The following is a 15874-nucleotide window of genomic DNA, read 5'->3' as shown; positions in this document are numbered from 1 at the left end:
TATAAATAGATAGAATTATAAATATGTGCATATATACCCAAGTACATGTATATATACAAGTGCTGTGCTGGGGAAGGGGGATAGAGAAAAGGGAATGAGCCGGGGCAATGGGGAGGGGAGGAGGAGCAGAGGACAAAGGAGGCTTAGTCTGGGAAGGCCTCATGGAGGAGGTGAGCCTTCAGTAGGGCTTTGAAGTGGGGAAGTGTGATTGTTTGGCGGATTTGAGGAGGGAGGGCATTCCAGGTCAGAGGTAGGACGTGGGCTAAGGTTTGACAGAGGGACAGGTAAGAACGAGGCACAGAAGGTTAGCACCAGAGGAGCGGAGTGGGTGGGGTGGGATGGAGAAGGAGAGAAGGGAGGTGAGGTAAGAAGGGGCAAGGTAGTTTCGACTATGGGAGGGAGAGTCAAACAGAGGCCTACCCGTTCCATTCCTAGCTTGGGCAGTGGCTAGAGAGTGGAAGGCAATCTGCTGCAAGTCAAAACTCACCTGTGCCGGGCAGCAGAGGCATGGGAGAGAGAGAAGAGGGCAGAGACTCAAGTTTACTGCGTGGAAGGAGGCAATGGTATTTTTATCAAGAAAACTCTGTGGATACACTACCAGAGTGATTGCAGATGGAGGTGGGTTGTTTTGAGAGAGATGTGTCCATTGCATCACTATGGGTTGGAGATGACAGCCTAAGATAAGACAAGAGATGGGTGAGTGAAAGAGAGTGGGTATGCCCAAGGAAAAGAGCAGGGGGTAGAGCTAGAAAAGTCTAATCACCATCACCATTTTCACTCTTAATCACCATTTTTCGAGTGAGCTTGAGAGAGGCCCAGAGAAGTGAAGTGACTCGCCCAAGGCTACACAGCAGACAAGTGGCGGAGCCAGGATTAGAGGTCAGGTCCTTCTGACTCCGAGGCCCATGCTCTATCCAGTGGCAATGCAGCTTTTCTAAATTGAATACCAGGATTCATTGTCAACTAGGGGGAACGCTGAAGAGGGCTAGAAATTATGCATCCACATCTATGGCCTTTTAGGGCAGGGACAAACGAATCAATCAATCAACCGATCAGTCATGTTTATCTATCGAGCACCTATCGTGGGCTGAGCATTATACTTAATGCTTGGGAGAGTACAAAGGAAATAAAAGACCCTCTCCCTGCCTTCAAGGAGCTTAGTATCTAATGGGGGAAACAGGCAGGGCCAGAATTATTTATAATTAGGAGGAAAAACAGAGGTACAATGAACTCTTAACAAGGGCAGAGAAAGATGGAAAATGAATATTGAACAGAGTCAATAGATCGATATGTGCATAAGTGGTACGAGTAGCTGAGGCGGTGGCTGGGTTAAGGTGACCTGAGGAAGAGGAGAAAATTAAACAGGAAATGCTTTATAGAGGAGGTGGAATAGCAGGAGTGCTTGAAGCCAGGGGAAGATGTGTTCTGGTGGCTTTCAAGAGGAAGGAGGTTCCAGCCAGAGAAAACAGTACAAACCGGGAGTCAGAGGTGGGAGAGGCAAGAACAATACCATAATTAGTATTGTTAACAAGGCCAATTCCGAAGCCGAGCGTGGGAGGAAGGGAAAGTGGAAGCTGGGGAGAGACTGGCAAAGTGAGCTGATATACCAGTCAATTCATGGCATTTATTAAGCGCTTACTGTGGGCAGAGTACTGGAATACTAATAATGATGGTATTTGTTAAGCGCTTACTATGTGCCAGGCACCGAACTAAGCACTGGGGTGGATAAAAGCAAATTGGGTTGGACACAGTCCCTGTCCCATGTGGGGCACACAGTCTCAACCCCCATTTTACAGATGAGAAGGTAACAGGCACAGAGAAGTGAAGTATCTTGCCCAAGGTCACACAGAAGACAAGTGGTGGAGCTGGGGTTAGAACCCATGACCTTCTGACTCCCAGGCCCACGCTCTTTCCACTACATCATGCTGCTTCTCCTCTGTACTGAGCTCGTGAGAGAGTACAGAAGAGAGCCTTGTAGCCCAAGTATATTTTAAATTGTTTTTTTCCTTTAATGCCAAAGAGCATTTATGGCTGACCAGAATGCTTTGTCATTCCTGCCTTCCTCTTATGTTCCATGACCTTCACTGTAGGGGGTTGTGGGGAACCTAAAACGAACTGAAAGATTGTGTGGGCTCAGAAGTGACTTGGATAAAGCCCTGAAGGGGCTTTTTTTTGGCAGAAGGAAGGATTGAACTTCTAAAATAGTTAAATTGACGCCCGTTTCCTTCAGGGCTGACCACTAAGGCCCCACTACTCACCATGTGAAGCAGTGAAGGAGTGTCCAGTTAGAGGGAAATTGAGCAAGGGTTTTCTAGACAGAAATGAAATAATCTCCTTTTTGCTTCTATAGTATTTCATCATCTCCTGTTGAGAACAGGCAGCAGAGGAAATTAGTCATTTGGTGATGAACACTATTCATTGTCCGTTGCCCGACGCGGGGATGGCCTAGGAAGAAGATGACTATTCCCCCTCCCAGAAAATGGCAGTCAGGCTGGTCCAATAAAGACCAGGTTAGGCAGGAATAATGGAGGTAATAACAATGCAGCCATTAGTCCCTGAACTCAGTTTAGAAGGCTTCATGGGGGAGGAAGACCCTGAACCGCTCTAATTGGTTGCTCCCCGCTTCTTAGAATTTTAAATAGTCTTCTGATTTTCCTCCAGGCTTAGTCTCTGGTTTAGAAGTAGGCTCTTTACTCGAAAGGATCATGTCTCTGAACTCTAGTGTGTTGGACTCCCTCGAGTGCTTAGTACAGTGTTCTGCACACAGTAAGCAGTCAGTGAGAAGCAGCATGGCCTAAGGGATAGAGCACAGATTGGGGAGTCAGAAGATCCTCGGTTCTAATCCCTGGCTCCGTCACTTGTCTGCTGTGTGAACTTGGGTTAGTCGTTTAACTTCTCTTTGTCTCGGATACCTCATCTGAAAAATGGAGATTAAGACTGTGAGCCCCATATGGGAGAGCGACCGTGACCAACCCGATTAGCTTGTATCTACCCCAGCACTTAGTAGAGGGCCTAGCTTAGTGAGCGCTTAACAAATGCCATTAAAAAAAGTACCATTGATTGATATTAGAACCTCATGGCCCTCGACTACACCCACTGCTAGAGAGAATAAGATGCAGAAAAAATAGGTACAAAAATATTTGTGTGAGATTTAGGCACACTTTTGACACCTAAATTTCCATCTATAAATTATGCATTATACTTATTCAGCTTTCCTGTATGGGAAAATGCTTTCTGGGTAATTAATATTCTGATTTATAAAAAATGAGAAAAAAAAGGGGCAAGAGCAGTCCAGTAATCTAGGTGTCATTTGCACACATCTCAGATGTTTCTCAAGATTTTTTTTCCTATGGAAATATCACAGCAGGAGCTTTCTTTACTCTGCTTCAAAGAAGGACCACACAGTAAAGAGGGTATTAAGATTTGTGGTTTTGACTTGCCCTTTTTACCCAATGAAACATCCGAGATTTACAAGTATCTGTTTCTCTGATTTGGATTTTAATTCTTCCCTTGCTTCAGAGCTATCTTTGCCTTTTCAGCCTGATACTAGTGCATTGTTCATCTAGGGCTTTGGGATGTGGAAGCCATCACTGTCTCCCTCTTAGATTCCGAGCTCCGTGAAGGAGGGGGACTACGTCCCATCGATTCTCTTGATTCCACCCAAACAGTCAGCATATAGCGGGCACTTAATTAATACCTTAGGAGAGGCAACATATTTTCATGGAAAATCCAACCCTGGCTTGCACGTCTTCCCTTGAAGACTCAGAGAGAAGCAGAGAGAGAGAAGAGGAATGGGTTGTGGGATGCATGTACTATAACTCCTAGAATGCATTCTTCCTTCTTTCATTTATTGTCATATTTATTAAGTGCTTACAAGTGTGCAGGGTCCTGTACTAAGTGCTCGGGCAAGTCCAGTACAACAATAAATAGTGACATTCCTTGCCCACAAAGAGCACACGGTCTAGAGGCGGGAGACAGCCATCAATACAAATAAATGAAATTACAGATATATACATAAGTGAAGTGGGGCTGGGGCTGGAGTGGGGAGGGCAAAGGGAGCAAGTCAGGGCAATGCAAAAGGGTGTGGGAGATGAGAAAAAGTGGGGCTTAGTCTGGGCAGGTTTCTTGGAGGAGTCGTGCCTTCAGTAAGGCTTTGAAAGTGGGGAGAGTAATTCTCGGTCAGATTTGAGAAGGGAGGGTGTTTCAGGCCAGAGGTGGGACGTGGGCCAGGGGTCGGTAGCAAGACAGGTGAGATGGAGGCACAGTGAGAAGGTTTGCACTCAAGGAGCTAAGTATGTGTTCCTCCTCATTGGCCCCAGGGTTGGGGCCTATACACAGATGGCGGAAGTGACTGAGTTCTCTATAAATCTGGGTTGAAGGAAGCTCCTCTTAGAAACAGGATAGGACATTTTTTGGTATTTGTGTTAGGGAACCATGTCATCCTGCAGGGGACTTATATGCATCACCTCTGGTAATCAGATTTGCTTATGTCTTATGCCCATTGCTGCTCTCCTGATTCTCCCATCACTGTGGACGGCACTACCATCCTTCCCGTCTCACAAGCCCGCAACCTCGGTGCCATCCTTGACTCTGCTCTCTCATTCAACCCACAATCCAATCCGTCACCAAAACCTGCCGGTCTCACCTTCGCAATATCACCAAGATCCGCCCTTTCCTCTTCATTCAAACTGCCACCTTTCTGTTACAATCTCTCATAATATCCCGATGGATTATTGCATCAGCCTCCTCTCTGATCTCCCAACCTCCTGTCTCTCCCCGCTCCAGTCTATACTTCACTCCACTGTCCGGATTATCTTTCTACAGAAACGTTCTGGGCATGTCACTCCACTCCTCAGAAACCCCCAGTCGTTGTCTATCAACCTTCACCCGAAGCAAAAGCTCCTAACTCTTGGCTTCAGAGCTCTCCATCCCCTGGCCCCCTCCTACCTCACCTCCCTTCTCTCCTTCTACAGCCCACCCCGTATACTCCGCTCCTCTGCTGCTCACCTCCTCACTGTCCCCCGTTCGCACCTATCCCACCGTCGACCCCTGGCCCACATCCTACCCCTGACCTGGAATGCCCACCTGGAATGCCCTCCCTCCTCACATCCACCAAACTAACTCTCTTCCCTTCTTCAAAGCCCTACTGAGAGCTGACCTCCTCCAGGAGGCCTTCCTAGACTGAGCCCTCTTTCTCTCTGCACCTTTTCTCCTCCACATTCCACCTACTCCCTCCTCTACTCTACCTCCTTCCCCTCCCCACAGCACTTCTGTCTATTTTTATATATTATTTATAACTATTTTATTAATGATGTGTATATATCTTAGATTCTATTCATCTATTTTGATAGTGTTGAGTCCTGACTACTTGTTTTGTTTTGCTGTCTGTCTCCCCCTTTAAGACCCTGAGCCCGTTGTTGGTCAGGGATTGTCTCTATCTGTTGCTGAATTGTACATTCCAAGCACTCAGTACAGTGCTCTGCACATAGTAAGCGCTCAATGAATACTATTGTATGAATGAATGAATGAATGTTTCCTGTTGGTCCTAAGAGGCTCAGGAAGTGGTTGCAAAGGCACTAATAGTCCTCATTTCCTCTTCTCCCATTCACTTCTGCATAGCCTTTGCACTTAAATTTGCACCCTGTATTCACCCCTCACTTGACCCACAGTACTTATGTACCAATCCATAATTTATGTATTTATTTATTTTGATGCCTGTTTGTAGTGGGCAGGGAACGTGTCCACCGACTCTGTTATACGGTACTCTCCCATTTGCTTAGTACAGTGCTCTTTACATTGTAATGCTCCATTAATTCGATAGATTGATTGATCTCCGGGGCCTCTGTCCAGGAGACCATGGCAGCTTCTGAGGAAACTATTTCTGAGGAAACTATTTCTGAGGTGGGTTTACTGAGCTGTTTCCACCTCCTCATGTTTTCTTGGGTAGGGCCTCTCATTCCCTACAAACCTCATTGGTCTGTGCACAGTACACCCATGAAGAAGACTCCGTCTAACCGGAGATGGAAATTTTAATTTGTCCTCTTTCAAATCAGGTGAGATTTCTGCCGGAGAAATGGCTGTGTTGACTCATGGGCGTAGAATTTCTGCAAGTCTCCAAAAGCCTCGAGGAATCTTTTGTGAGAAAGGTGCTGTTAAAGGGTGATTAGGAGCATAATCCCCCACGATTACTATTTTGGTGATTATCATTATTAGTCCATTTGTCGCTTGCTAAGCAATTTAGAAATGAAAGCCTACAGCACCAAACAGGAACTCAAATATCTCAGGCTTAATATGGCTGATGGAAATACCAGAGAAAAGGTAATTGCTATTTCTTTTTAAAAGAAACTACACCATGCTTAGAAAAAGTAAGGGGAGAATTATAGGAGAGATCATTCTTAGGGAGAGGGAATGGGAAGCTCACTTTTGGCTGTTCAATTCATCCACATGCCTGCAGGTAGTCCATGTAAAGCCAAACAACCCAGAGGCCATGAGCCCAGAAAGGCAGTTTAATTTATCGGAAAAGCCCAGTGTGGCTGTCTCGGGGTGTTGGGACCCAGGCAGCCTGGAGCGTCTGGTCACTGTCAGGGTCAATGGAGAAGGGGCAGCGGGATTTCCTTTGATGAGCCTACAATTCTCTTTTCATTTTCCATTGATGATCTTGGGCCATTCAGCCATCCAAGCAATCCCATTGCCAAGGTATTTTGGGGGATTTATATCAAAGAATAGAGAGGACCTTTTCCAGCAGCGGGCAGACACGTCATTTAAGCCTCGTGGATGTAACAGTACGTGTTCTTATCTCTGACCTAGATACCAGATAGGCGGGTAGTGTTTCTCTTTGCTTGAGATCAGCAGGGTAAAACCTGGGACTCAACTTCCTTACCGTCTGGGTTGCTTGGCCTTTGCTAGATTTCTCTCCCAATAAGGAAGTCACCTTGTAGTCCAGGAGGAGGTGGGGAGAGAGGAGGGATGGGGACTGTGGATTTAAGCTTCAGCCATTTGGTTTTTGGATCTTGGAAGTGAACACGAGCCTTCCTTGGGCTTACGTTTTGTTTAGTTCTGGCCACAGGTTGATTCTAGACTGTCAGCTCATTGTTTGCAGGTTATGTGTCTGTTTATTGTTGTACTCCCCCAAGTGTCTAGTACAGGGCTTTGCATATGGTAAGCGCTCCAAAAATATGATTGAATGAATGAATGAAATTCTTCACTCCAAGGAGCTGGGCTAGGAGAGCTTAGGAAAGAGCCTCGTACCCCTGCCTACCATGCTGGGTGTACTTGTTCAAGTCACCTAACTCCCTTGTCTCCAGCTTTTCTGCTCAGAAAAAAGTCAGGCGACTTCCTTTTAGATCTTGGTGGAACGGGTCACTTGCTCTGTCAGAGACACCGGGTTGTCATCGTGGAGGAGAGCAGGACATCCCCAAGGAGACTTCTCGAACTCACGTGGTTGAGAACCCTGACTGTGTTCAACCTCACGGCAGCTGGTAGGAGGCTGTGCAGTGGGGAGATGGCATCCAGTGGTCCAAGAAAGCCACATCATGCTCTCCTCACTATTTGACCATTTTCTCAGCAATGTGGGAAAATCTGGTGCTTCGAGAGTCACCAGTGAATTTCTGGTAAAAGAGGATTGGGACAATCTACAACCTCTGGGATCTCACTCCAGGGCCTGTGTGATTTTATATATTAAGTCAATCAATCAATCAATCAGTGACATTTATTGAGCACCTACTATGTGCAGACCACTTTACTAACCGCTTGGGTGGGTGGCAAGGGGAGTATAGTATAGGTACCAACTTACCAGCTCTTACCTGCTGGGGCTTTAAGGGAGGGCTACTGATTGGCCGGCTGCCTGCCTGGCCTTTTAGTTCCTAGTATGAAAGGGTCAAGTGAGTGATCAGGAAACTGGATGTCTATAACACTTTCCCCTGGATTGAGTTTGCTTTAACAATTTGGGACTGGAATTCTGCAGTCCACATCATTCAGTCATTCTTTGATTCCTTCCATCACTCATTCATTCCGTAACATCTTTTAGACTGTGAGCCTGTCATTGGGCAGGGATTGTCTCCATCTGTTGACGAATTGTACATTCCATGCGCTTAGTACAGTGCTCTGCACACAGTAAGCGCCCAATAAATACGATTGAATGAATCTATTTCACCTCCTGACAATCTGACCCACAGTTTACCAGGGTCTGGGGGTGGACGGAGCCACAAATAGGAGAATGCATCCTGGGCCATGGGTGGTAAAAGTTTCAGACCAAAGCACCAGCAAGGACATCTTTCTTGGTGGACCAACTCTATCAGTCAATCATTGCTATTAATTGAGAGCATACTGTGTGTCGAGTTCCGTACTAAGGGCTTGGGAGAATACATTGCGACAGAGTTGGTAGACACATTCCCTGCCCACAAGGAACTTACAGACTACTGAGGGGGAGATGGCTCCAATGGCTCCTACTCCATTCTAATCCTCCTTGACCTGTCGACCATCCCCTCCTCCTCCACACCTTAGCTCACCTTGGCTTCACGGACTCCGTCCTCTCCTGGTTCTCCTCTTATCTCTCTGGCCAGTCATTCTCGGTCTCCTTCGCGGGCTCCTCCTCCCCCTCCCATCCTCTAACTGTTGGAGTTCCTCAAAGGTCAGTTCTTGGCCCTCTTCTGTTCTCCATTTACACTCACTCCCTTGGTGAACTCATCCGCTCTCACGGCTTCGACTACCATCTCTACGCAGATGACACACAGATCTACATCTCTGCCCCTGTCCTCTCCCCCTCCCTTCAGGCTCGTATCTCCTCCTGCCTCCAGGACGTCTCTACCTGGATGTCTGCCCGCCACCTAAAACTCAACACGACCAAAACTGAGCCCCTCATCTTCCCTCCCAAGCCCGGTCCTCTCCCAGATTTCCCTATCACCGTGGATGGCACGACCATCCTTCCCGTCTCTCAGGCCCGCAACCTCGGTGTTATCTTTGACTCGGCTTTCTCGTTCACCCCACACATCCGATCCGTCACCAAGACCTGCCGGTCTCACCTTTATAATATCACCAAGATCCTCCCTTTTCTCTCCACCCAAACGGCTACCTTACTGCTACGGGCTCTCGTAATATCCTGGCTAGACTACTGTGTCAGCCTTCTCTCTGATCTCCCTTCCTCCTGTCTCTCCCCGCTCCAGTCTATTCTTCACTCCGCTGCCCGGCTCATCTTCCTGCAGAAACGCTCTGGGCATGTCACTCCCCTTCTTTAAACCTCCAGTGGTTGCCTATCAACCTCCGCACAAAACAAAAACTTCTCACTCTAGGCTTCAAGGCTCTCCATCACCTCGCCCCTTCCTACCTCTCCTCCCTTCTCTCTTTCTACCACCCTCCCCGCACGCTCCGCTCCTCTGCCGCCCACCTCCTCACCGTCCCTTGGTCTCGCCTATCCCACCGTCGACCCCTGGGCCACGTCCTCCCGCGGTGCTGAAACGCCCTCCCTCCTCACCTCCGCCAAACTAATTCTCTTCCCCTCTTCAAATCCCTACTTAAAGCTCACCTCCTCCAAGAGGCCTTCCCAGACTGAGCTCCCCTTTTCACTCTGCTCCCTCTACCACCCCTTCACCTCTCCGCAGCTAAACCCTCTTCTCCCCCCCTCCCTCTACTCCTCCCCATCTCCCGTCCCATCCCCTCAGCACTGTACTCTTCCGCTCAACTGTATATATCTTCATCACCCTATTTATTTTGTTTAATGAGATGTACATCACCCTGATTCTATTTATTTGCTATTGTTTTAATGAGATGTTCTTCCCCTTGACTCTATTTATTGCCATTGTTCTTGTCTGTCCGTCTCCCTCGATTAGACTGTAAGCCCGTCAAAGGGCAGGGACTATCTCTATCTGTTGCCGATTTGTCCATTCCAAGCGCTTAGTACAGTGCTCTGCACATAGTAAGCACTCAATAAATACTATTGAATGAATGAGACAGATGTTAAAATATATTACAAATATTATAGTAAGTGCTGAGGGGCTGAGGGTGGGATGGATATCAAGTGCTTCAAGGGTATAAATCCAAATGCATAGGCTACACTGAAGGGAGAGGGAGTAGGAGGAAAGAAGGCTTAATCAGGAAAGGCCCTTGGGAGGAGAAGCAGCATGGCTTAGTGGAAAGAGTCGGAGGGTTGGGAGTTAGAGGTCGTGGGTTCTAAGTACGCTCCGCCATTTGTCAGCTGTGTGACTTTGGGCAAATCACATAATTTTTCTGTGTCTCAGTGACCTTATCTGTAAAATGGCGATTAAGACTGTGAGCTCCAGTTGGGACAACCTGATTACCTTGTATCTACCCCAGCGCTTAGAACAGTACTTGGCATGTAGTAAGTGCTTATAAAGTGCCATTACCATTTAAAGTATACTAAAGTATATAATAATAATAATAATAAGGCTTTGAAGTTGGGGAAAATGAAGGTCTATCATATATGGGTGGGAGGAAGTTCCATCCAAATAGAGATGTCATGAACGGAGAAGGAAATGTGACACAGCAGTGAAGCTGTGTGGCATCACCAAAAGAGTCAGCAGGTCATGGATTCTAATTCTGACTCCACCACTTGTCTGCTGTGTGACCTTGGTAAGTCACTTAACTTCTCTGTACTTCAGTTACCTCATCTGTAAAATGGTGATTAAGACTGTGAGCTCCACATGGGACAACCTGATTACCTTCTATCTACCTCAGCGCTTAGAAAAGTACTTGGCACGTAGTAAGCGCTTAACAAGTACCACCATTATTATTTCTAACAGGAGCCATCAATCAGTCAATCAATCAGTGGTGTTTATTGAATGCTTCCCATGAACAAAATATTGTCCTAAGTGGTTGGAGGAGAACAATACAACAGTCAGTTGACCCAATCCCTGCCTTACTATCAAGTCTCTCTTTCCAGAGAGATGCCCAAGGTTGAGTGAGCCAACCCAACAGCCAAGGGTTTCAGATGACTGGGAGTGAGCCATGAAGTCTCCTGGGGCAGAGAGCCAGAAAAAAATGACAATTTTAGAATAATGGGAGAACACCCACCTGAAAAATCTCTGAGAAATGGGCTCCTGGTTTCCCCAGGTCAGTCAATCATATTTATTGAACACTTGCTGTGTGCAGAATACTGCCCTAAGTGCTTGGGAGAGTACAATAGCTTGGAGAAGCAGCTGGCTTAGTGGAAAGAGCCCGGGCTTGGGAGTCAGAGGCTGTGGGCTCTTATCTTGGCTCCTTCACTTGTCAACTGTGTGACTTTGGGCAAGTCACTTCACTTCTTTGTCCCTCAGTTACCTCATCTTTAAAATGAGAATTAAGATTATGAGCCCCATGTGGAACAACCTGATTACCTTGTATCTTCCCCAGCAGTTAGAACAAGTGCTTGGCACATAGTAAGCGCTTAACAAATACCGTCATTGTTATTACAATATAACAATAAACACGCACACACACATTGCCTGCACAGAATGAGCTTACAGTCCAGAGGATTGGACTCTGATGGATGATGGCCAAAGGACTACTGGTTTTCACCTGTTCAGTCAGTCAATCAAGGGTATTTATTGAGCATTTACTCCATGCAAAGCTCTGTACTAAGCAACTGGGAGAGTACAATATAGCAGAGCTGGTAGACACGTTCCCTGTCCATAAGCAATTTACAGACTAGACTACCTGTTACCTTTCAGACTGCCTATTCTTTTTATGGGGTTTCTCAAACATGAATTCCTCCTCAGCTAAAAGAGAAGAGCTTTGAGAGAATGATTTCAGATTTCATTTATTTGTTTCCCATGAAAACTTATTACTTGTGATATTTATTAAGTGTTTAATATGTCCTAAATATTAGGGTAGTTATAATCAGATCATTCAAGGATCTCACAAACTAGAAGGTAGGGAGAGTAGGTATCTTATTCTCATTTTAAAGTTGAGGAAACAGGAGTAGAACGGTGTGACTTAACAGAGGTCACACAGAAGGCCAGCGGTAGAACGGAGTCTCCTGACTCCCAGCCCGATGTGCCTTCCATTAGGTTATAGTGTCTTCCTCATCAATCAATAATATCTACTGAGTGTTTACTGGGTGCAGAGCACTGTACTAACTCCTTGTGAGAGTTCAACAAAGTTGGTAGACACATTCCCTTCCCACAAGGAGTTTACAGGCTACTGAGGGGGAGAAAAATTTAAAATGAATAAATAATCTACAGATTTGTAAATAAGTGGGCTGAGGATGTGCTGACTATCAAGGAATAAAAGGGTACAGATCCAAGGGCATAGGTGACACAGAAGGGAGGGGGGCAGGGGAAAAGATGGCTCAATCAGGTAAGACCACCTGGAGGAGATGTCAATCGAATAAGGCCTTGATAGTTGGGAGAGTGGTGATCTGCATTGTGTGGTTGGGAGTGCTAGGGCAGAAGAAGGACATGGGCAAGGGTTGGCGGCAAGATAGACGACATTGAGGTAAGTTGGCATTGGAGAAACAAAGGGAGATGGCAGGGTTGTAGTAAATCAGTGAGGTAAGGTAGGAGGGATGAGTGCTTTAAAACCTGTGGTAAGGAGTTTATCCTTACTTTCCTTTCCTTTCCTTTCTTGCACTGGGCTCCCCAGCAAACTATAAAGTCCACTATAAACTAACCTTACCTGGAAATTTTCCTCTGGTCAGCCAGTGAATTGCAGGAATAGCCTCATTCATGACCGGTTCCAGACCCATGCCAGTGTTGATCGTTTTTTGTGGGACACCGTCTGGGGCTTGCTAGATGACTGTTAATGGCATTTGGCGGAGATCACAGAAGCGTTCATTCCGGTCAGCCAAGGTGACCTTTGGCTATCAGCCGGTTTGTACTGAACTCTGGCTTTAGGGAGGCTGTACTGCTGTTTTAAGATCATTTGCCCAGATCAATGCTGTGGGACAGCACTCTCACAGATGTGGTTTCGGAAGAAGATTACATCTCATCTGCAAGGTGATCCTGCAGAAGTTCTGCAGGGCTCTCATTTTCACCTGAGCCCCCTTCCCTAGATTTATGCAATCACAATGATTTGCTTCTACTGGATGATTGAGCCATTTTCTCAAAGCTGTGTTTTTCTGGTAGAGGAGGGCTGCTGCTTCATAATCATTTTCATCAAATCAGTCTCTGTTCTTCTGCTTTTCAAAACAGAGGGTCTCTTCCGCTGCTGTGGAAATAGCATCTGGCAACTGCCTCCGGCCTGCTTCTACGTCCACATAAGTGACTGGCAGGTGTGATGCAGCTTTGTCGATGCTCTACATCAATCTGGTTATTACCATAAATCATCTTGCTTTGCAACATCTGGTTTACTTGTAGATTTTAGAACATCTTTTGACAATGTGACATTTAAGGGTAAAGTCGAACAGGGTTGAACCCTTGCAGGATCATTTTTAGATCTCTCAGGTTACTTCCCCATCTGCAGTTGCTGTCTAAAAGGTGCCAGTACTTTAAGTCTGGGTGCACCAGCTTTTGAATTTGTCTTTGAGTTAAAAAAGAATGGGTTTGTAATTGAATACTATCCGAGTCCATTACTGTTTGGAATACCTGACTTTCTGAGTTGTGTCGTGCCGTGTTCTTTCTAAGTGTCCCTGGTGATGATTGATGATTATGGTGACAGATTTGGAATCTTATGGTTTCCTAAATGTTTGAAGATTAGGGGCTCTCCTTGTTTGTAGATTTCTTCAGTATTGCCATCAGAGTGCACACCTGGGAGTCAGAGGACCTGCGTTTTAATCCTGGCTCTGCCACTTTCCTGCTGTGTGATCTTGGGAAAGTCAGTTAATTTCTCTGTGTCTCAGTTTCCTTATCTGTAAAATGGGAATGAAATAGTGGTTTTCCCACCCCATGTAGAAGAAGGACTGTGTCACTCCTGATTATATCTTATTACCCCAATACTTCCCCTCTCAAGGTCGCACCTGGAGAGTTTCCAGTGCTCTATCAGTCTTGACTATGGGAGGGAGAGTCAAGCAGAAGCCTAGCCATTCTATTCCTAGCTCAGGCAGTGGCTAGCAGGTGGAAGGCCACCTGCTACAAGTCAAAACTCCCCTGTGCTGGGCAACAGGAGCACGGGAGAGAGTCGAGGGCAGAGACTCGAGTTTACTGAGCCGAAGGAGGCGACGGTAAGCCACTTCCATATTTTGATCAAAGAAACTCTATGGATACATTACCAGAACCTTTGCAGATGGAGGTGGTGTGTTCTCGGAGAGATGTGTCCCTGACATTGCTATGGGTCTGAGACAACTCGATGGCATAAGACAAGAGAGAACCCCACTACTTCGAACAGTTTTAGAAACATAGTAGGTGCCTAACAAACATTATTATTATTTTTATTATCTGGGTGCTTTTCCAATTTCATGGTTTGATGGTGGAGTTTGCCTCTTCAGAGGTTGGGGGATAAGGTCATGTCTCTGCACTCTGGATGATTTTTCTTTGCCTTGAAGGACTTCCTCAGTGGTGGATGGCAAGCTCAAGAGTTCACTGAAGCATTTTCACTGACTGTGTAGTCAGTTAGTCAGTCAGTTGTACTTATTGAGTGCTTACTGTGTGCAGAGAGCTGATCTGAGAGCTTGGGAGAGTACAATATAAAAATAAATAGACCCATTCCCCGCCCACAACAAGCTTACAGTCTAGAGGGGTAGGATTCCCTGTACAATTTCCTCACCGTCTATGATGAGGGTGGTTCATCCTTATTGTGCCGTTGTGGTGTGTGTGGTGCCAAAGACCTTCTTTAGTGATGAGCAAAAGATCTCAATTGAGTGTTTATCAGCATATCCCCGCATCACTTTAACTTTCACACTGCTCCATCGGTTACACATATCACCACTGAAAAATGAAATGACTACATATAGGATGCACATCGATATATACATAAATGTCAGGAGTGGTTGTTGGGATGACACATGAGGGGTGGTAGAAATTAGTTGCCGGAGTTGAGTTTTCAGGAAGCTTTGAAGACGGGGAAGGATACGTTGGAGGCCAGCAGCATAAAACTCAAAGGAGTTGGCTGGTTTAGGGGACTATTGGCCTGGAAAGCCAAGGTCGATTATCTCCACCATCACTGAGAATTTGAGCTACCTCTTTCAGGTTTCTCACTGGGCCTGTCAACCTCGCAGAGATCCCTGAAGTTTTTGCTCCTGGGAGAGTATCCCCGACAGACAATCAGTCTCCCCACCTTTAAAGACTTATTGAAGGCACATCTCTGAGTTGCCTCCCCGCCTCAGCCTTCATTCCCTCTTCTCCCACTTCCTTCTGCGTCACGCTTATGCTTGGATTTGCTCCCTTTATCCACCCCTTCCTTAGCCCCACAGAACTTACGTACAAATCCATAATTTATTTATTTATATTAATGTCTGTCTCCTGCTGTAGACTGAAAACTCATTGTGGACAGGGAACATATCTACCAATTCTGTTATGTTGTACTCTCACTAAGCACAGAGCTCTGCACATAGTAAGTGCTCAGTAAATACGATTGAGAGGTAGATTGATAGTAGTACCTTATTAAGCATTTCCCTGATTTACTTTCTCCCAACTTGGGGTAGCCAGGGATAAACAGTTTAGAGATAGAGTGACATACAGTATCGTATTGTTCTCTCCCACGCACTTAGTACACTGTTCTGCACACAGTTAGGACTCCATCAGTACCACTGACTGATTGATATAATGTAACAGGATAGTGGATTTATGGGAGATGAGTAGAGAGGAACTATCTTGCTCCGATACCTTGAATAAATCGTATTAATAATAACCCTTTCCCATTTTGGCATTCAAAAGGGATGAAAGAGATGGAATCTGGACTGAATCCAAAAGGGAACTTTGCCTGAGTATTTTGAAGACCTATAAAACTCTGCTTACTCATCTCTGCTAATAAACAAAACTTTAGTCATCGATGCAATTGAAAAAGAGCC

At 46.0% G+C, this 15874-nt stretch overlaps 1 protein-coding gene across 1 annotated transcript in view; it reads left to right on the top strand.

Annotated features, from left to right (window-relative positions):
- SH2D4B (SH2 domain containing 4B) overlaps positions 1-15874 on the top strand; it is a 67802-nt gene that overhangs the window by 865 nt on the left and 51063 nt on the right. Inside the window, exons 2-3 of the mRNA XM_039911309.1 lie at positions 7483-7511; positions 13990-14017. Coding sequence (XP_039767243.1) covers positions 7483-7511; positions 13990-14017 — 57 coding nt within the window. The remainder of the gene's footprint in view (positions 1-7482; positions 7512-13989; positions 14018-15874) is intronic.

Source organism: Ornithorhynchus anatinus, chromosome 3 (genome assembly GCF_004115215.2).
Source record: "Ornithorhynchus anatinus isolate Pmale09 chromosome 3, mOrnAna1.pri.v4, whole genome shotgun sequence".
Lineage (NCBI taxonomy): Eukaryota > Metazoa > Chordata > Mammalia > Monotremata > Ornithorhynchidae > Ornithorhynchus > Ornithorhynchus anatinus.
Note: the sequence above shows the minus strand (reverse complement) of the source record. Positions and strands in the feature narration are given on the sequence as shown.